The following is a 21,538-nucleotide window of genomic DNA, read 5'->3' as shown; positions in this document are numbered from 1 at the left end:
GTTGCCACCCAGGTTGATAGTGCTGTTAAGAGGCTCACGTAGTGACAGGTTTTGTTGGTAGAGGGATTGAGTTCCGGAGCAGTGATGTTATGTTGCAACAGTACAAAACGCTCGTGCAGCCTCACTTGGAATATTGTGTACAGTTCTGGTCGCTCCATTACAGGTAGGATGTGGAAGCATTGGAAAAGGTGCAGAGGAGATTTACCAATTTGTTGCCTTGTCTGGAGGAAAGGTCTGATGAGGAAAGACTGAGAGACTTTGGTCTGTTCTCATTGGTAGGAGGAAGGCTAAGAGGGGATTTGATAGAGACATACAAGATGGTCAGAAAATTGGATCGGGTGAACAGTGAGAGTCCCTTTCTTAGGATAAAGATCTCAGCTTGTACAAGGGGGCATAGCTGCAAATTGAGGCAGATGTCAGAGGCAGGTTCTTTACTCAGAGAGTGGCAAGGGTGTAGAATGCCTCGCCTGCCAATATAATTAACTCAGCCACATTAGGGGCATTTAAATAGATCTTGGATAAGTATATGGCTGATGATGGGATAGTGTGGGGGTTGGGCTTAGGTTGGTGCAACATTGAAGGCCAAAGGGCTTTTCTACTCTGCATTGTTCTATGTTCTAAAATTGATTTAATAAATCAGATTTTCATTTGCAAGAATTCCTAATGGATCTTGGTTATATGAAATCAAAATTTAAATGTTTGCGGCCCTTAGTCTGCAAGGTATTTACCCAATAATGGGCAAAGAAATTCAAAACATTTGTAAAAGATAGCTTAATATTTCATAGGAAGTACAAACTGGTTATATGTGGTCTGAAGGTTAGCAAATACTGCTGTGAAAGTAATGTGAATTTGGGATTTATAGACTTTTAATCCCTGCAATGGTGAAAATGTTTAAGAATTTTACGGAATGTTGTTGAGTGTTCTTAGAGACTATCACAAGGAGTTGCTGGAGATTAAGGAGCAGGAGGTCAATTGTAAGAATGTTTTGAGGTAGTTACTCTATTTGGGCATGGGCTTCTGCAGCTGATGAGTTTTCAGCATCACTTTGTAATTTTTAAATTAAATGTTTACTGTGAAATTTGTCATGTAACTGAAAATACTGTAGGTTACCCCCATCAACTGAACTGAATGTAGATAGGGCTACACTTGGGAACAAATTGCACAAGTTTTCATTTGAAGTTTGAGTCTGGATATGAGATATGTTTGGTCCCTCAATTCCATTGTCATTGCAGAAATTGTGCAAAAAGTTTGGACAATGTAAACAGATCATAACAGTTAAAACAAAACTTAATTGTTTTGGTTTCCTTGCTGAAATTTCAGAACATACAACAGGTATTTCTGTAGAAGCTGGAAGTATTCCAGGGCAATGCCCATTTGTGACTATCTGCTACTGATTTTATCAAGTCAATTTGCAAGAGCAAAAGAACTTCATTGATTGTTATGGAAATAAATTGAAAAGGTAGGTAGGGTGACAGCTTTTGGCCCATTTTAGTCTGAAGGTATTGATTTTCCCATCTTATTCATGGCTTTATTTGCTGCGGATGGATAGAAAAACAGGCTTGTAGTTGAGAGAGCAGTTTTTTTAAAAATTGAGATAAAAAGGTGCAGTCTGAACTCAATGGAGTTTTTTTTCTGTTCTCTTTTAAAATTGAGTCCAGGATCCAAATCTTCCAATGTCCAGGGCAGTGAAATCTAAACGTAAGTCTTTGCATTTGGAGCTCCCTTCACAGCGACCATGTCCAGGGCTGACCAGCCCCTCTCCATCCTTAATTATTACAAGTTTTGACACCTTTAAAATTCTACCTGAATCTAGAAGCATGTACCATTTTAAAAACAAAAACGTTAGTGTGTCCTCACCAATTGATTATCCTGCACTCATGGGTCTTACCCTTAACAGTTTGTGATGGCCCATTTTTGCATCAGCTGGAATTGGAAGTCCAACTGGTAAGAAGCAGTTTAAGTCCCAGAAGATGGCTGACTGGAAGATTTGGGTTTACTATAATTCACTCGGCAAATTTCCAAAATTAATGAGAAGTGGTCACTTTGTTTTGTCCACTTGGTGTATTTTAATGCGTTCTGTAATAAATTTTGATACAAACTTTGTGTATCACTTTGAATTTCCTGGTTATGTTTTGTGTAATTATGAACGAAATTTACAGTGAAATATGATAATATACACATTTAAGTCTACTGCTTTAAGATCTATTCATACCACTGTCTCCTGGTATTTTGAAAAACTCCATGTAAAGTTCCTGAATTTATTTGAATGATGTACTAAAGTAGATAATATTGAAATATTTAGGCGCAGCATTGCCTTTAGGCACCCAATATAAGTAACTGAGATTTCTGGAGTGTTACAATTATTTTCTTTGTTTTTGGGGTCTGTACAATTTGGTCAAGTTTGTTGATAATACTAGACGAAGAGAAACGGTTGAGTCTGAAAAGATACCTTAGGATAAGCATAATTAGTTGAATAGAAGGGCGAGTGGAACAAAGTTGATTGAAACTTTACACTGTTCAATACAGAAGGCTGAATTATCAGGTTAGACAGGGATGGGAATTTGGAAATGCCAAGTACTTAAAAGAAAGCACCTTTAACTTTTCTACTCTTCTGCTGTGTTCATAAGGTTCAAAATCTGACATGTTTTTGATCCACTGACTACAAAACAAAGGTTTGTGTGATTTGAGTGAAATTATGATTTCTTTTGCTCTTTCTTGAACTTAAATTTCAAAGTAAGTCAGGTCATTTTGTGTAATCAAAGGATTACATTCCCTTATTCTAAAAATGGAGCTATTATGTAGATCACTACAGTGCCATCTACAGGCATTGGATTTAATGCTCTATGTAGATTTTTTCAATATGCTGTGTGTACTGAATTTATTAAAGAAGAGATGCTCATAGTCATACGGCGCAGAAACAGGCCCTTCGGTCCAACTAGTTCATGCTGAACATAATCCCAAACTAGACTAGGCCCACTTGCCTGCTCCTAGACCATATCCCTACAAATCTTTCCTATTTATCTATCTATCCAAATGCCTTTTAAACATTGTAATTGTACCCACACAGTCCACTTTCTCAGGAAGTTCATTCCACACATGAACCACCCTCTGTAGAAAATTTGCCTCATGTCTTTTTTAAATCTCTCTCCTCTCACCCTAAAACTGTGCCCCCTTGTCTTAAATTCCCCCCTCCCAGGGATAAGACAACTACCATTAACTCTATCTATACCTCTCTTTATAAATTTCTTTCAGATTGCCCCTCAATATTCTATGCTCCAGTGAAAATAGTCCCACGAGAAAGTGAGGTGCGCAGATGTTGGAGATCAGAGTCAAAATGTATGGTGCTGGAAAAGCACAGCTGGTCAGGCTGCATCCGAGGAGCAGGGGAGTTGATGTTTAGAGCATAAGCTCTTCATCGGGAAAGTTGAAACATCGACTTTCCTGCTCTCATGCAGCCTGACCGGCTGTGCTCTTCTAGTGGCACACTTCGTGACTGAAAAATGTCCCAGCCTATCCAGTCTTTCTTTATAACTCATACCTTCCATACCTGGCAACGTCCTGGTAAATTTCTTTTGAAACCTGTCCAACTTGGTAATATTTGTTCTATAACTGGGTGACCAGAACTAGACACAATATTCCAGAAGAGGTTTTACCAATGTCCAGTCCAATCTCAACATGACTTCCCAACTCCAATAGTCAGAAGTCTGAGCAATGAAGGCAAGCATGCCAAACAGCCTTCCAGGAACATGGCACTCCAACCAGCACTCTATCAACAAATACATTGACTTGGATCTCATTTATCACCCCCTGAGAAAAAGAACAGGAAATGATGCCACCAACTCAAGGAAACTGAAACACATAAATAGAAAGCGGACTATACCACCAGTGCTTCATCCGGAGGCTCACTGATGATGTTAGCTAGTATGGTGACAAAACGTCTGGAAACGAACCTTCCAGCTCAGCGAGCAAATCTATATCCAGAACCTCAACCTGAGCTACAAATCTTCTCAAAACTCACTCTGTCTCCTGCTGTCAATTATGTAACAAATTGGCAAGCTCGTCATGAACCCCATGTGACCTAATTTTACTATTAGTCTACTAGGTGGAATGTTGTTACAGGCTTTACTAAAATCCAAATAAACGATGCCTACTGCTCTGCCATTATCAATCTTTCTGATAACTTCCTCAAAATTCTCAATCAAGTTTGTGAGACACGATTTTCCTCGCACAAAACCATGCTGACTATCTCTAATCAATTCTTGCCCCTCTAAATATTCATGAATCCCATCTTTCAAAATCACCTCCAACAATTTACCCATAATCGAAGTCAGGCTCACAGGTCTGTAGTTCCCAGGCTTCTCCCTAAACCCTTCTTAAACAAAGGTACAACACTAGCAACCCTCTAGTCATTGGGCACCTCACCCATGGCTATAGATGATGCAAATATTTCTGTATGGGTGTTGCAATTTCCTCCCTTACTTCCACAACATTTTGGGATACATTAGATCAGGTCCTGGAGATTTATCCATCTTTATATTCTCCCAGACCTCCTGAACTTCCTTTTCTGTAATGTGAATTGTTTTAAAAACATCAAGGCTTATTTCTCTGCATTCTCAAGACTCCATTTCTTTCTCCACATCTTCTTGATGCGGAATATTCATTTAGTATCTCTCTCATCTCCTGGGTTTCAGCTCAAAGATATGACCTCTCTGATCTTTAAGAAGCCCCTACCCTTTCTCTAGTTACTCTCCTTTGTAGAATCTCTTTGGATTATCCTTAACCTGATCTGCCAATTCTGTCTCCTATCCCATCTTTGCCTTCCTAATTTCTCTCTCAAGAATGCCCCTACACTCTTTGTATTGATTAAGAGATTCAATTGAATCAAGTTGTCTATATCTAACATAAGGTTCTCTTTTGTTCTTGACTAAACCTCAATATCTTGATTCATCCATTTGTTTCTTAATCTTACAGCCTTACCCTTCACTTAAGAACAAAATGCCTCCGAACATCACACTCTTGAATGCATCTCTCAAGTCAGAGGTCTTTTTATCTGTGAACATCAGTCTACTCTAATCATATCTGCCTTACTGACTTTCAGTTTTTTCTGTATTGAGCGGCTCAGGGTTCTTTTATTTATGTATATACTGAGTTGCCGGTGTTGGACTTGATTGGACAAGGTCAAAAATCTCATGACACCAGGTTATAGTCCAGGTTATATGGTGATTTTTCACCATCTATATATCCAGAAGTGTTCTTACATCCAACTGAGCTGCTTGGTTCCCATTGCCTAATCACCTGTGGTTCAGGTCTGTTCTCAAGCCTGATTAATCACCAGGCTTGGATCTTTCAACCTTCTCCTTCATCAGGTGGTTGTGGACACAGCAGTGCTCCGAAAGTTAGTGCTTCCAAATAAACCTGTTGGACTATAACCTGGTGTTGTGGTGATTTTTAACTTAATAACCTGGAAATATCTTGATATACTTGTGTTAAGGTTAAAACAAACATTGTGATTACCTGTTCGAGTCTATTTTGAAAATATTGTCATGTTCCTGTTATTATTTCCTCTGAGACTCATCGTGGGGTTTGAATAAGTTACTTTTGTCTTGGTTATGGTCTGCTACTAATCTTTTCTAGCAACAAATGTATTACATTTATAAACCTCAGAATTATTCCCTTGTTTATGTTTTTTTTCCCATCAAGGCCTTTTTAATTGAATCATTGAAACTATTTAGCTTGTTTAGAGCTATGCTATCTGCTTACTCCTGTGTTTTCTCAGTAACCTGTCAATTTAACTCATTCTTAATATATTCAGGTGGGTTCTAGTGCAGTTATGTGAACAGTTAGCCAGGAAATTTGACAATGAGAAACCTACTGCAACACCTGGGTAAGTATTAAAGTGATTCCTGAACTTAACTCACACATCCCCAGCTGCATCTCCCCAAGACTGCTTAGATCCCCCACTCCCAACTGGACCGTGATCTGACACCCTCTAAACCTTTCATGTACATGCACCTGTACCTGTACCTGTCAAAATGCCTTTTCAATGTCGTAACTCTACTTGAATCTACCACTTCCTCTGGCAGTTCATTCCACATGTGAACCACTCTGTGAAAATGTTGCCCCTCAAATCCCTTCTAAATCTTTCTCCTCATTTCTTAAAAGGTGCCCCTTAGTTTTGAACTCCCCTATCCTGGAGGAAAGACTCTCGTCATTCAGTGAAAAATGTTGCAGCCTCTCCTTATAACCGAAACGCTCTGATCCAGGCAACATCCTTGTTAATCTTGTCTGAACCCTCTCCAATTTGCTAATATCCTCCCTTTAGCAGGGCGACCAGAACTGTACGCAGTCCTCCAAAACTGGCCTCACCAATGTCCTGTTCAATCACAACATGACGATGCAATTCCTATACTCATTGGTCTGCGAAATGAAGACATGTATGCAAAATACCACCTTCATTACCTTGCCTATCTGAGCTGCAAATTTCAAAGGAACTCAACTCCTAGGTCTCTCTGTTTGACAACGCTACCCATGGCTCTACCGTTAACTATATAAGTCCTGCCCTTGTTAGTATTACCAAAATACAACACCTTGCATTTATCCAAATCAAACTCTATTCATCGGTTAAGGGAGAGTGGAACTTGGTAATCAACAGGAGGTCTCCTTGCTTGTGTTTAACTTGACACCATGATACTTCATGGGGTCTAGAGTCAATGTTGAGGCTATGCATGGCGACTCCCTCCTGACTATACACCACTGTGTCATTACCTCTGCTGGTTCTGTCCTGCCAGTAGGATAGGACACCAGGGATGGTGACGTTAGTGTATGGGGCATTATCTAGATGATACAATTTCTTGAGTATGACTATGTCAGGCTGTTGCTTGATTTTCTGAAACAGCTCTCCCAATTTTGGCATTGTGCCCCAGATATTAGTAAGGGTTGATAGAACTGTTGCTGTTGTTGCTTTTCTGGTGCCTATGTCAGTGCAAGGTGCTCTGCCCAGTTTCATTTTTCTGTTGAAACTTTATCGTGCTTGATGCAACTGAGTGGCTTGCTTTCAGAAGGCACTTGGGAGTCAACCATCTTGCTGTGGATCTGGAGTCACATTTGTGACCCCTGGTTCTAGACTCCCTCGTTGTGGGGATCATCCTTCTTGCTTTTACCCTTTCAAGTCCTGTTAGAAATTTATAGGTTACCCCGTTATTATTCTAAACTTCAGTCGATATTGTCTAAACTGATCCAGTCTAATTTCTTGCACCATTCCTGCCATCGCAGGCATAATTCTAGCAAACTTTTCTTCGCTTCTTCCAAAGCTAGAACATTCATCCTCCGATAAGAAGACCAAAACAGTACAGTGAGCGGCACGGTGGCAGTGGTTGGCACTGCTGCCTCATAGCGCCAGAGACCCGGGTTCAATTCCCGCCTCAGGCGACACTCTGTGTGGAGTTTGCACATTCTCTCCGTGTCTGCGTGGGTTTCCTCCGGGTGCTCCGGTTTCAACCCCCAATCCAAAAATGTGCAGGTTAGGTGAATTGGCCATGTTAAATTGCCCGTAGAGTTAGGTGAAGGGGTGAATGTGGGGGAATGAGTCTGGGTAGGTTGCGCTTCAGCGGGTCGGTGTGGACTGGTTGGGCCGAAGGGCCTGTTTCCACACTGTAAGTAATCAAATCTAATCAAAGTACGAGTACTACAGGGTGTGGTGTCATCACAGCCCTGTATAGTTGTTGCGCAATATCCCTGCACCTGTACTCAAATCCTTGAGCTGTGAATGTCAACATAACGTTTGCATTCTTCACCACTTGCATTCTTTCGGCAAAGATTGTACAATGAGACCCAGGTTTCGGTGCACTTCCCCTTTCCCAGTCTGTTGCATTCAGACAATCTGCCTTGTTATTTTTATTAACAACGTGGATAACTTTACAATAAATCCCATTACACTTACCCTCCACGCACTTGCCCACTCACTCAACTTGTCTAAGTCATACTGAAACATCTCTGTAACCTGTTCATGGTTCACCTTCCCAACCAGTATCTATAAGACATAGGAGCGGAAGTAAGTCCATTCGGCCCATCGAGTCCACTCGTGTCATTTAAAACTTGAAAGATAGCACATTTCGCTGCTGCTTCTAAATAATATAATACATGTTGTGAATACCTGGGGTCCTAGCACTCTGTAGACCTCTGGCTCACTAATATCCTACGGAAGGAAATCTGCTGTCCTCATTTGGTCTGGCCTACATGTATGTACCTGGCACCTTAACTTCTCTCTTACCTTACTTATGCTGCTCGACATCTACTGCACCAAATACACCAACTGCTGCCTTGACAAAGGGGCATTCTTTGCCATCCCCAAATTACCTTGCACTATGAGGGACTTGTTAGATTTCAGGGACACTCCACAAGTCTGCAAGAGTCATGATCAGAATCTCCTACTTGAAATGTGGAGCACGAAATAGAGAAGTAGGAATGGAGTGGCAATCTGACTGCGATTGCCACTTCTCAGAATATCCAGTCCAGTGTCTGGTGTTTCAGCTGCTTTGAGGACATCAACATTTGGAAATATCTGAGAATTGGCAGCACTGAGTCAGATTCAGGATATGGTTATAATTATGAAATAGTTTGCTGAGTTGAATTTCTCTTGTTCTGCTGCAGCTGAATAAGTACACCATTGAGGGAAAAAAACCAAATTGTGGATATAAAATAAAACATAGAATTGCGAATGTTGGAGATCTGAAATAGAAAATGAAAAGATGAGTTGCCATTCCAAGTGCATCCTTGAACAGAATGGAAATCAGAAAAGTCAGGTTAAACTTGCATTGACCCTTGGTCAAGCTGTTTTCGGAGGACAGTGAGAGTTTCTTGTGTTCGTATTATTTGTAGAGACAATGTGGTGTGAAAAAAGTTTAAGAAGATGATAAAGCCTCTCAATTCTTGTATTTAAAAGGAAAAAATGAACAGCCTGGAGCATCTTTTATTTTAGAAAGAAAAGAAGGCTAACGGGAGACCTGACAAGAATTTTTGAAGATAATAAGGCAGTTTGAACAGGTACAGGAGGCAGATGGTAATATAATGAGTGGTAAAGTCACAGAACCTTAAGCTGGAGCTCAGGCTAATCTTTTGGGACATCGATAGAACCTGTTAAATTCTGTTAATAATTCAGTAATTGAAAGCCAGTCTCTGTAATGGTAGCTATAAAATTTCACTTGTGGGAAATGTAAAGATACAGTGATAAATATGAGAGTCTATAATAAATGGCAAAGAAAATTCAGAACAAGACATACTTGGTGCATTGGCTTAGTGATTAACACCGTTGTCTTATAGCGCCAGTGACCAGGATGCAATTCCAGTCTTGCGTGACTATCTTCCTGTGTGGAGTTTGCATGTTTTCACCATTTACACCAGTTGACTGGTTTCCTCCCACAGTCCAAAACTGCAGGTTCTGTGGATTCGACTTGCTAAATTGCCCTAGTGTCCAGGGATGTGTCGTCTAGATGGATTAACTTTGGTAGATATGGTAGTTCTGGACGGGTTGCTCTTGCAAGGGTTGTGCAGACTCTTATATACTAAATAGTCTCTTTCTGCACTAGAGGGATTCTATGATAACTGTTGTAATAAGAATAAATGCTTTTAATGCAAAACTGGAAAAGCACTTAAGGAAGAAAATAGCGCACTTTTCAGGAACAGCTTTCTAAAGACTTGGAGCCCTCAGAAAGTTTTGCCTGGTACATTGTGCAAAGGGATGTTCCCCCTTTATTTAAGCAGTGGTGAAAGTTCTATATTCTCTCATTAGAGGAAACATCCACACCCACTCTATCAAGAGCCTTCAGGATCTTTTGTGTTTCAATTACCTCTCACTCATCTAGTTCCAGAAGATACTACCTAGCCTTTCCATTGTTTCTTCATAAGACAACCCATCCATTCCAAGTATTAGTCTGGAAAATCTCCTTTGAACTTCTTGTCGCACATCTGCATCTTTAAATGAGGTGAGCAATACAAGACACTGAGTTCCACATGTAGTCGCATCAGTGTCTTGTATGACAGATGCATAACCTCCCTACTTTAGTGAAATAATAGACCGAACTACAGATGCTGAAGACCAGAAAGAAAAACAAGAAAAACTGAGGAACTCAGTAGATCTGGCAGTAAATGTGGAGAGAAAAGCAACATTAATGTTTTGAGTCCAGTGGCCCTTCATCAGAACTGAAAGCAGCTGGGAAATGGTGGTATTTATGCTAATGATTAGGGTGTTGGTGATAGTAAGCCAGGAGAGAAGTAACTGCTGAGTGAGTCCTAACGAGAAATGTGTATAGTTGAAAGTGGATTGGCTGTTCTGGGAGCAACCCATATTGAACAGGATCTAAATTATTATACTTAATGCTGAATCCTGAGGGATGTAACCGAGATGGAAGATGTGGTATTATTCATTCAGCTTGTGTTGAGCTCTGCAGGAGGACTCAGACAGAAATGTTGGTATGGCATCACGATGGTTTGTTGAACTGGCAGGCAGCCAGAAGCATGTGGTCATTATTATTGATAGAATAATAATAACTACTTTAGTGTTCAGTCTTCCTAGCAATAAATGATAACATTTTATTAGCTTTCCTAATTACTTGCTTACCTGTATGATAACTTGTGATTTATACTGGAGGATACTCCGATGGGGTGGCATGGAAACTCAGTGGATAGCAATGCTGCCTCACAGCCAGGGACTCTCGTTCAATTCCACCCTCAGTTGACTGCCAATGTGGAATTTGCACGAACTCCGGTAATCTTTTACATTAGGCAAAGGGTAATCTTTTTCATTGGGCAAGACAAAAAAAAAATGAAGAATGCTCAAACTGTACCAGTGATCATCAAGAATATTAATTTATTCTAGGTTCCAGCTCTCTATTTGTCTTTTCCATTCTTTCACTGTTAAAATACTGAGAAATTTTCATTTAGCTGGATTTTTTTTTTGAAATATTGATCGTTTACTCTATGCTCCTCTAGTCATTATAGTCCTCCTAGTATCCTCTGCTCTAATCTATCCAATCTTTCATTATAACTAAAGCTCTGCAGCCCAGGCAAGGCATCCTTTTAATGTTCTCTGATATGTTCACAAATTTATGCTCATGAGTCACATATTTTTTCCTGCAGGACTTGTTCTTTTTTCCGTTAATCCATTGAGGATCATGCTTGTATTTTTACTGTTGCTGATCCTGAATGTTTTCATCCCTGTGCTCAGAATTCAAGAAGTCTTTCATTTGTCCCCTGTTTAAGGACTTTTTAACATTTCAATTAATTCAAACTTTTCACTCCTTTCTTTGTTAACTGCTAAAAATGCATCATTGGCTGGTAACCTTCAGTTTTTCTGAACTTTGGGCTCAAGCTGAGTTTAATTATTTGACAGCTAATATTCTTCATTGATATTGTGATTTCTGGTGCTATTATCTTACTTGGATCACTTTTTAATATGACCAGATGAGGATCATCTCTGTGGTGTCATTGATAACTTAGATTGAGATGCAGATATAAATTGAGTTTACCAATTGAAATCATGAACCAACGTATTTTCAATTTCTTTTAAAGGTAAATTATAAATTTGCCTTAAATTAGTGTTAGATAGTTAGTTAGCAAGGATAATTGTGGGTTATGTGCTCATGCACTTTCCTAGTCAAACTGATCTTAGTTATACCACATATTGTTAAGGTGAAGAAAGTAGGAATTGGTTGTGAACCATTGAGGTCCAATATAAAATTAGCATCAGCAATTTCACTGCTATGAAACAAAATATTAAACGTAACCAGCCACTTATCAGACTTAAAAGTATTATGAATCATATATCAATGTGTTAATTTGATTGTAAATGGCTGGCCATACCATAGAAATTGATCATTTGACATTTTCTCATGTCCTTGAGATATCCTTGTAAATATGTAATGTCAATCTGTTTCTAAGCTTGTCTAGTTTTTAAAAGAAAAATAATCCTTGTGCTGAAGGGGAGTAAAATTCAACATGACTGAAGCCAGTTGTGTTTAAAGGTGTAATGAGGTTTCTTTTGTGACCTTGGAAATCTCTGAACTACTTGCAGATAGATTGCTATTTTCTTCCCTGACTTCACCTTGGTAATCATTGATTTAATTGTTTTCCGACTGTTGTATCAAACTCGTTTCATTGGAGTCTGGTTTTCTTCTGAGGTTACCCCCTCAGAAGCAGATGCATCAAATTCCTCTTGGTGCTACTAATCTCCTTGAGCTCACAATAATGAGCATTAGCTCAGTATACAGGCCCAACTACGATGATTATCAATGTCCTTAATTCCTGAGCAATTTCATGTTCTTCTTAATGTATTTCTTTATCCAGCAGTTATAATGCGCCAGCTTTGTGTTTCTGATTAATTGCTTTAAGTTAAAGGCCTGCACAAGAAAGTGTTATCTAAATTCTAGAATTCTTTTGCATATAAGCTGATAGTATACAACATTTTGAAAGGGAATGAAGTCCAGTTTAATTCTCAATTGTGCAAAATCATAATTTTTTTGTCACGTTCACAGATACCAGTTTTGTATTAAATTGCATGCTATGCTATTGTATTCCATGTATACTTGAGTGTTGCACCGCTGATTATATTGCTTCCTTCCCTCAGAATTTTTCCAAGAACATATTTGCAATTTTACAATCAGTAAAAGCTAGGGAGGAAGGAAGAGCACCAGAACAGAGACCCCCACAAAATGTAATACAACCGGTAAGAACAAACACACACATTATCTTTTCATGTTTTAAAAATATGACAAATTGTTGTAATGATTTTTGAAATAGGGGTCAAATCAAATCATTTAGATTTGTGATTAAATTGGACTGCTCTTCCAAAAGGTTATCTCGGGAATGGGTGGGCAGAATGGTGCAATAAGATTTTGAAAGTGAACCTGTATTAGTGCTGCATCTGCTGTTCATGTACAAGTAATCCGCGTCTCAGCAATTTTGATAACTAGAGCCTTTGTCTCACATTGTCAGTTTCCCACTTAAAAAGTTAAAACAGAGTAAAACATAAATCATTTGCACCAAAAATATTTAGTTTCACGTAGAAAACATGCGAACTATGCAAGTAATTTGTGCATGTGAAAAATCTTAGCCAATTCCTTTATATGCTATAATATTGTACTATAAACATCCTATGATCTATTGTTTGTCATGTCAGATAGCCTTTAAGTTTTGAAAAAAGTATATTCTGTATTTAATACCCAAATAGTACCAACCCTATGGTTGTACATTTATTGAATGAATCTTTGCTCAACTCTCAGTTGTTAAACGTATTCCTCTTCAATTTTCTTTTTCCCCCTGCAAATTTTATGTTTCATTTCAAAGGAGTAATTTTGTAATTGTTGCTTGATAATAAGTGTAATTTTGTGTGTTGCAGGACCCGGCATTGCGAAATAAACAGCCTATTCCAGCGGCATACAACAGATATGATCAGGAAAGATTTGCAAAGAAGGAAGGTAAATAAGTATTATTAAATGTACACACTCTTGCCCCACTCCAAATCCTCAAAAAGGAAAAGTTGAGAGACTTTCTAGATTTCTGTTTGGGCCATAGAAGTATTTGTTCCTTCAGTTAAATGGATTGGCAGTCACCAGGTAATGATCAAAGAAATACCATTTATGTGGCAGTATAAAATTTAAATCCGTGAAGTAAAATCAAAAATAAGAGTTACTTAAAATATCAAGTTGCAACTCAACTTGATATTTTAAGTAACTTCACTTCAAGTGTGTGGTGTTCAATAGTTTGTTTATGCTTAGGCAAATAAAGTATTTGACTTGAATTGTGGAAAAGTTACAGGAATCTTAAATACTGCTGAATATATCCGATGTCTTGAACCCTCATTAATTTCCATCCTTAATTATATTCAGTATGTAGGTTGAAGGGAGAGCCAATGTTAATTTTTTGTGATACATCAGTACTTATGAAATTTTGTACATTTAATTAAGTCTGTCAAAAATTTGTGACAAGATTATAGGCAAGCATGTTTGACTTGACAGAAAATTATTTTGTTTTAATGTCTTCTAGCAAATAAGATAAAATCACTTTCACATTTTGTGATGATATATCTGGTTTCTCTTTGTCCCAGTACGCGTCTCTGATTAGCTTGTGGAATTATTTGTTGGTCAAAGATGTATAAATTGGAATGTTCAATAATTGCTGCAGAAAATATCTTTCATCAATATTTTAGCATCAGTCTTCAGAATTTGGCCAAGATAGTGATTGTCCCCAGTGTCGAATAATTGCAGAGTCATAATAGCAAATTAATTTTGCCAGTTTGAGAAAGTTCAAACAGTTTAGTGTCTTCTGTTTTCAGGAATAACTATTTGATTGCAGTGGCTTTCAATACACTATATCCTTTATATAATTTATTATATTTAACACCTCTCTCATGAGGAACTGGTTTTCAGTGACACATTATCAGTAAAATGATAAATGAAGAGTTAAGTTCAAGTGCTATATAAGTTGGTTATTGTAGAAATTACAGATAAATCAACACATAAATTGATCAGAAAGACTTTGTCCATAAAATGATTTATAAACTTTTCAATTGGTAAGATTGTTTGAATGTAATTGATATTGTTGGAAGAATGAGGAGTCCTGAAAGGTAGCAAATGATCCAATTTCAATGGAAGAGTGCAACAATAGAGAAATGCTTGGTAATGTGCAATAATCTGTTGAAAGTACAAAGGTAAATAAGATGTATGGTACCTAGGGCTTTTGAAATAAAGCTGCAAAAACTGGGAGATTATGATAAATTTATGATGTTCAAAAGCAAAATAATGCTGTTTCTGGAAATGTGAAATACAAACAGCAAATGCTGCAGTACAGAAGAGGACCTACGGGCTTTATGGATTTTTATTCCTAAGATTCTTGGAAGTGTAAAGTATGGAAGGGATAACAATTATCAGGGATCCAGATGCCACACTGGATTAATCCTTAATTTCAAATCTGTTCCCCTATATTGGGGAGCCGGGTACTTCTGATTATATTATAGCAATATAATTTTTGCATAATGCTTTTAAGGCTGTTTACAAAGTTTTTTTGAGGAAGTGAAGCAAAGCTAAACATTTGCATATCATTGATTGAATACCATATTGCACTTGATGGTATAGATCCTTATTCCAATTTGGAAAAGCCTGTTTAAATGCAGGGTTTTTCAAGAATTAAACATTGACTTTGCAGGAGATTTTTGATTCAAAGTAAGCTTTCTCATGAATTAAGCATTCATGTTGTTTGAAGGTCTGCAGACTATTCAAATGGAAAGTTTGAAAAATTGCATTTGCGAGGACATCATTTGTGTTTTAAACTTAGAAAATCATATAAAAGATTTGTTGAAATAATTTGGTGTATTGGCAGTATGTTTATTGACCATTTCAAATATTTTCCTGCAAGTGAGCAGCTTGCTTGAAAAATACGGTTAGGAAATTTATTTTTAAAATATTCAACATCTAAATTATTTAATTAAATAGAATAGAGATGACTTGGTGGTCGATGTATTGCAGCTGAAGGATATGAGTGCTAGTGGATGCACGTGTGATTCACAGTGATCATATCTGCAAAGGTTGGCTGCTTGAGGACTTTTGGCTCAAAATTGATGAACTGGAATCTGAACAGTAGATGCTGCAACACATCAGGGATGGGGAGACTCAGCTGGATACTTTCAGGAGACAGTTATTCAGCTGTGATTATTTATATCAAATATGGTCTGCAGTTAGGGCAGGAGGATTTAACTGTGAGCGATGCAGGAATTGGAATACAGCATGTGGCGTTGGAGGAGACTCAACAAATGCCCTTGTCTAATAGGTACATAATTCTTGCTTCTGGGGTAGATGAGGGCTCACACTGCAAGGAGGATAAGTGAACTGACCACTGTACTGTGATTCGGAGTGTCATTCAAATGGGGATAAGCAAGAAAAATATTATATCAGTGAAAGATAGCATAGTTAGGGAATCAGAGAAATCAAGAAGATTTGTAGCTCAGGTTGTGGATGAAGTTGTTGATTTGCTCACTGAGCTGGTAAGTTTGTTCGCAGAAGTTTCGTCACCATTCCTGGTAACATTATCAGTGCCCTTCCGGTGAAGCTTTGGTGTTCTTTCCAGCTTGCTATTTGGGTGTCTGGGTCTGCTGGGGTTGGTAGAGTCATTTTGGTTTTGTTGCTGGTTCCGTTTCTTAGTGGTTGGTATATGGGGTTTAACTCTACATGTTTGTTAATGCAGTACCAGGTTGAATGGAAGGGTTCCAGGAATTCCCGTGCATATCTTGTTTGTCTTGTCCTAGGATGGTTACGTTGCCCCAGTGGAATTGGTGTCCTTCATTATCTGTGTGTAAGGATGCAAGTGATAACTGGTCAGGTCGCTTCGTGGCAGTTTGGTGCTGGTGGCTAATTTCCTTCCTGTTTTCCCTATGTTGTGCTTTTGGCAGTCTTTACATGGTGTTTTGTATAACGTGGCCCTGCTGGCTGTGAGTATGGGATCCTTTATACTTGTTAGTAGTTGTTGTCGTGTGGTGTTTGGTTTGTGGGCTACCGTGATAACCAGGTGTTGGACTGGCCGAGTGGTCATTTCTGATAAGTTCTTAATATATGGCAGCATGGCAACGGTACCAAGATGCGTTGTGTCTATCTGTTGTAGTCTGTCGTGTCGGTACTGGCGGACGAACCTTTTTTGAGTATGTTATTTCCAAAGTCGTGTAGGTAGTGGTCTTTCGCTTTGAGCAGCTCTGGGGTGCTGCAGTATGCTGTGGGTCACTTGAACAATGTTCTGATGCAGCTGCATTTGTGGGTGTTGGGATTGTTGCTGTTGTAGTTAAGTACTTGGTCTGTGCAGGAAGCCTCCCTGTATATGCTGGTCTGGAACTCCCCATTGCCCCTTGTGTTCAGTCGTTTCTGCCAGGAAGGGGAGTCAGTTGTTGTTCTCTTCTTTGGTGAATTTTATGCTGGTGAGGATTTTTTTTACGAGTTGATTGGTTTCCTCGAACTGTGTGCATTTTCTAATGACAAAGATGTAATCTACATAGCGGAACCACAGCTTAGACTGGATAGTTGGCACTGCTGTCCAGTTTAGTCTTTGCATGACAGCATCTGCTATTAATCCTGATGTCGGTGATCCCATGGGTGTTCCGTTGATTTGTTTGTATACCTGGACATTGAAGATGAAGTGGTTCGTGAGGCATTGATCCAGTAGTTTGAGGATGCTGTCTTTGCTGATGGTGTTGGTGTTGTAGGTTGCCTGCATTCCTGGTCCTTTGAGTAGTGAGGTTAGTGTTTCCTTGGCTAAGGAGGTATCTGTGGAGGTGAACAGTGCTGTCACCTCGAAGGAGATCATGATCTTGTCCTCGTCTATTTTGGTGTCCTTGGTGATGTTGAAGAATTCTTGGGCAGAATGAATGAAGTGGGATGAGTTGTCCATTAGATGTTTTAGTCTTTGATGCAGTTTGTTGGCTAGTCTGAATGTCAATGTTCCTGGAAGTGAAACTATGGGTCTGAGGGTGCCTCTAGTTTGTGTACATGGGGGACTCCATAGAAGCGGTGTGTATTGTATCTCTGTGGCTTCATTTTTTTTTGGAAATCTGTCTTGTTAAATCTACTCAAGGAATGATCAGGATAACTATGTAGCGATTTTTCAGTTGTCGTGTTGGTATATGTCCGTATCTGCTAGCAGTGTGTTCGCTTTCTCTATGTATTGTGTATTCAGTATGACAGTCATGCACCCTCTGTCTGCTGGTAGGATTAGAAGGTTTTATCTCTCTCAAACTCGACCAACCATGAATGGATCACAACATTAGACGTAACCACCTCCATGAAACAACAGAAAACCAAGAGAAAGAAAAGACTTGCCCTACAGGAGAAATTGTCCAAACTCGCCCACAACATCAATGCTGACAAATCAGACATTGGATAAAGAACCTGTCAGACCGACCTTTAACAGACACCGAAAAAGTTGCACTGGTGCGTGGACTGAATTACAAACACAGTGATGCCAATAAAATGGGTTTCCTGGCAGCATTAAAAGTCACTCTGAAGAACAACGGACTCGCAAGGGAAACCCAACAGCCCATCAGGCAGACAGTGACCCCAGTGTTAAGTAGAGAGAGAAGGAGACACCCTCAACACAAGAAAGGAAAGCCGTAGAAGGACAAAAACAGTCTAATCCTACCAGTGGAGCTGGCTACCTGTAGTGTAGTGATCTATTCATGATTGGTCGAGTTTGCGTCCAATAACTATATTCGACCATTAACAGACACCAAAAAAGCCGCACTGGTATGAGGACTGAATTACAAGCACAGAGAAAGAGAGAAGGACATACCCTCAACACACAAAACAGGAAAGCCCTAAGACTCAGGAGGGACAAATAATTGTAATCCTACCAGCAGACAAAGGGCGCATGACCGTCATACTGAATACAGCACAACACCTAGAGAAAGCAAACACACTACAAGCATACTGGCCCCTACCAACAAATGGCAACGGATGTAGATGTAGATGTACCTACTACAGAAATAAAGCAAGGCAGGTGACTGAGGTATCAGTGAGGGAGCAGCGACCATAATTCTATTAGATTTAAAATAGTGATGGAAAAGGATAGACCAGATCTAAAAGCTGAAGTTCTAAAGTGGAGAAAGGCCAATTTTGACGGTATTAGGCAAGAACTTTCAAAAGCTGATTGGGGGCAGATGTTCGCAGGTAAAGGATGCCTAGAAAATGGGAAGCCTTCAGAAATAAGATAACGAGAGTTCAGAGAAAATATACTCGTGATGGAGTGAAAGGAAAGGCTGGTAAGTATAGGGAATGCTGGATGACTAAAGAAATTGAGGGTTTGGTTAAGAAAAAGAAGGAAGCATATGTAAGGTATAGACAGGATAGATGGAGCGAATCCTTAGAGTATAAAAGTAGTAGGAGTATACTTAAGAGGGAAATCAGGAGGGCAAAAAGGGGACATGAGTTAGCTTTGGCAAATAGAATTAAGGAGAATTCAACGAGTTTTTACAAATACATTAAGGACAAAAGGGTAACTGGGGAGAGAATAGGGCCCTTCAAAGATCAGCAAGGTAGCCTTTGTGTGGAGCTGCAGAAAATGGGAGAGATACTAAACAAATATTTTGCAAAGGTATATACTGTGGAAAAGGGCATGGATATAGAATGTGGGGAAATAGACGGTGACATCTCAAAATGTCCATATTACGCAGGCAGAAGTGATGGATGTCTTGAAATGCATAAAAGTGGATAAATCCTCAGGACCTGATCAGGTGTAGCCTAGAACTCTGTGGGAAGCTAGGGAAGTGATTTCTGGGCCTCTTACTGAGATATTTGTGAGGTCCAGAAGACTGAAGGTTGGCTAATGTGGTGCCACTGTTTAAGGAAGGTGGTAAGGACAAGCCAGGGAACTATAGACCAGTGATCCTGATGTCCGTGGTGGGGGGCAAGTTCTTGGAAGGAATCCTGAGGGACAGGATGTACATGTATTTGGAAAGACGAGGACTGATTAGGGATAGTCAACGTGGCTTTGTGTGTGGCAAATCATGTCTCACAAACTTGATTGAGTTTTTTGAAGAAGTAACAAAGAGGATTGATGAGAGCAGAGCGGTAGATGTGATCTATATGGACTTCAGTAAAAAGTTCGACAAGGTTCCCCATGGGAGACTGGTTAGCAAGGTTAGATCTCACGAATACAGGGAGAACTAGCCATTTGGATAGAGAACCGGCTCAAAGGGAGAAGACAGAGGGTGGTGGTGGAGGGTTGTTTTTCAGACTGTAGGCCTGTGACCAGTGGAGTGCCACAAGGATCGGTGCTGGGTCCTCTACTTTTCATCATTTATATAAATGATTTGGATGTGAGTTTAAGAGATACAGTTAGTAAGTTTGCAGATGACACCAAAATTGGAGGTGTAGTGGACAGCGAAGAGGGTTACCTCAGAGATCTTGATCAGATGGGCCAATAGGCTGAGAAGTGGCAGATGGGGTTTAATTCAGATAAGTGTAAGGTGCTGCATTTTGGGAAAGCAAATCTTAGCAAGACTTATACACTTAATGGAGAAAGTGTATAATGGACGGCATAAGCCCTCCTGAAGAAGGGCTTATGCCCGAAACGTCGATTCTCCTGTTCCTTGGATGCTGCCTGACCTGCTGCGCTTTTCCAGCAACACATTTTCAGCTAGGTTATACACTTAATGGTAAGGTTCTGTGGAGTGTTGCTGAACAAAGAGACCTTGGAGTGCAGGTTCATAGCTCCTTAAAAGTGGAGTCGTAGGTAGATAAGATGGTGAAGAAGGCATTTGGTATGCTTTCCTTTATTGGTCAGAGTATTGAGTACAAGAGTTAGGAGGTCATGTTGCGGCTGTACAGGGCACTGGTTAGTCACTTTTGCAATATTGTGTGCAATTCTGGTCTCCTTCCTATCAGAAAGAAGTTGTGAAACTTGAAAGGGTTCAGAAAATACTTAGAATGATGTTGCCAGGGTTGGAGGATTTGAGCTATAGGGAGAGGCTGAACAGGCTGGGGCTGTTTTCCTTGGGGCATTGGAGGCTGAGGGGGTGACCTTTTATAGAAGTTTACAAAATTGAGGGGAATGGATAGGATAAATAGACAAGATCTTTTCCCTGGAGTTGGGGAGTCCAGAACTAGAGGGCGTAGGTTTTGGGTAAGAGGGAAAAGATATAAAAGAGACCTAAGGGGCACCTTTTTCACGCAGAGGGTAGTACGTGTATGGAATGAGCTGCCAGAGGAAGCGGTAATGGCGAGTACAATTGCAAAATTTAAAAGGCATCTGGATGGTATATGAATAGGAAGGTTTGGAGGGATATGGGCCGGGTGCTGACAGGTGGGACTAGATTGGATTGGGATATCTGGTTGGCATGGACGGGTTGGACCGAAGGGCCTGATTCCATGCTGTACATCTCTATGACCCAACATAACAACTGAAAAATTGCTACACGGTTAGCCTGATAAATCTATGCAAGACTGGAGAAATTAACATACTGAATACACAATACATAGAAAAAGCGAACACACTGCTAGCAGATACTGACATATACCAATACGACAACTAACAAATCGCTACATGGTTATCCTGATCATTCCTCTCGTCTTGAATAGATTTAATACGACAGATTTCCAAGAAAAATGAAGCCACAGGGATCCAATACACACCGCCTCTATGGAATCTCCCATGTACACAAATGAGAGGCACCCTCACTCCCATAGTTTCACTTCCAGGAACATCAACATACAGACTAGCTAACGAACTGCATCAAAGACTAAAACACCTAGTGGACAACTCAACCCACTTCATTCATTCTGCCCAAGAATTCTTCAACGTCATCAAGGACACCAAAATAGACGAGGACAAGATCATGGTCTCCTTCGAGGTGACAGCACTGTTCACCTCCACAGATACCTCCTTAGCCAAGGAAACACTAACCTCACTACTCAAAGGACCAGGAATGCAGGCAAAGACAGCATCCTCAAACTACTAGATCAGTGCCTCACGACCCACTTCATCTTCAATGTCCAGGTATACAAACAAATCA

The 21,538-nt window shown here is 39.7% G+C and overlaps 1 protein-coding gene across 1 annotated transcript in view; it reads left to right on the top strand.

The window, feature by feature from the left end:
• cdc73 (cell division cycle 73, Paf1/RNA polymerase II complex component, homolog (S. cerevisiae)) overlaps positions 1 to 21,538 on the top strand; it is a 330,083-nt gene that overhangs the window by 56,220 nt on the left and 252,325 nt on the right. Inside the window, exons 8-9 of the mRNA XM_043699805.2 lie at positions 12,620 to 12,718; positions 13,391 to 13,469. Of these exons, the coding sequence (XP_043555740.1) occupies positions 12,620 to 12,718; positions 13,391 to 13,469 (178 nt within the window). The remainder of the gene's footprint in view (positions 1 to 12,619; positions 12,719 to 13,390; positions 13,470 to 21,538) is intronic.

The sequence above is a fragment of the Chiloscyllium plagiosum genome, unplaced genomic scaffold (assembly GCF_037043375.1).
Source record: "Chiloscyllium plagiosum isolate Xiang-an unplaced genomic scaffold, Cpla_swu_hap1 HiC_scaffold_9, whole genome shotgun sequence".
Lineage (NCBI taxonomy): Eukaryota > Metazoa > Chordata > Chondrichthyes > Orectolobiformes > Hemiscylliidae > Chiloscyllium > Chiloscyllium plagiosum.
The sequence above is the reverse complement of the archived record's forward strand: the minus strand, read 5'-3'. Positions and strand labels throughout refer to the sequence as shown.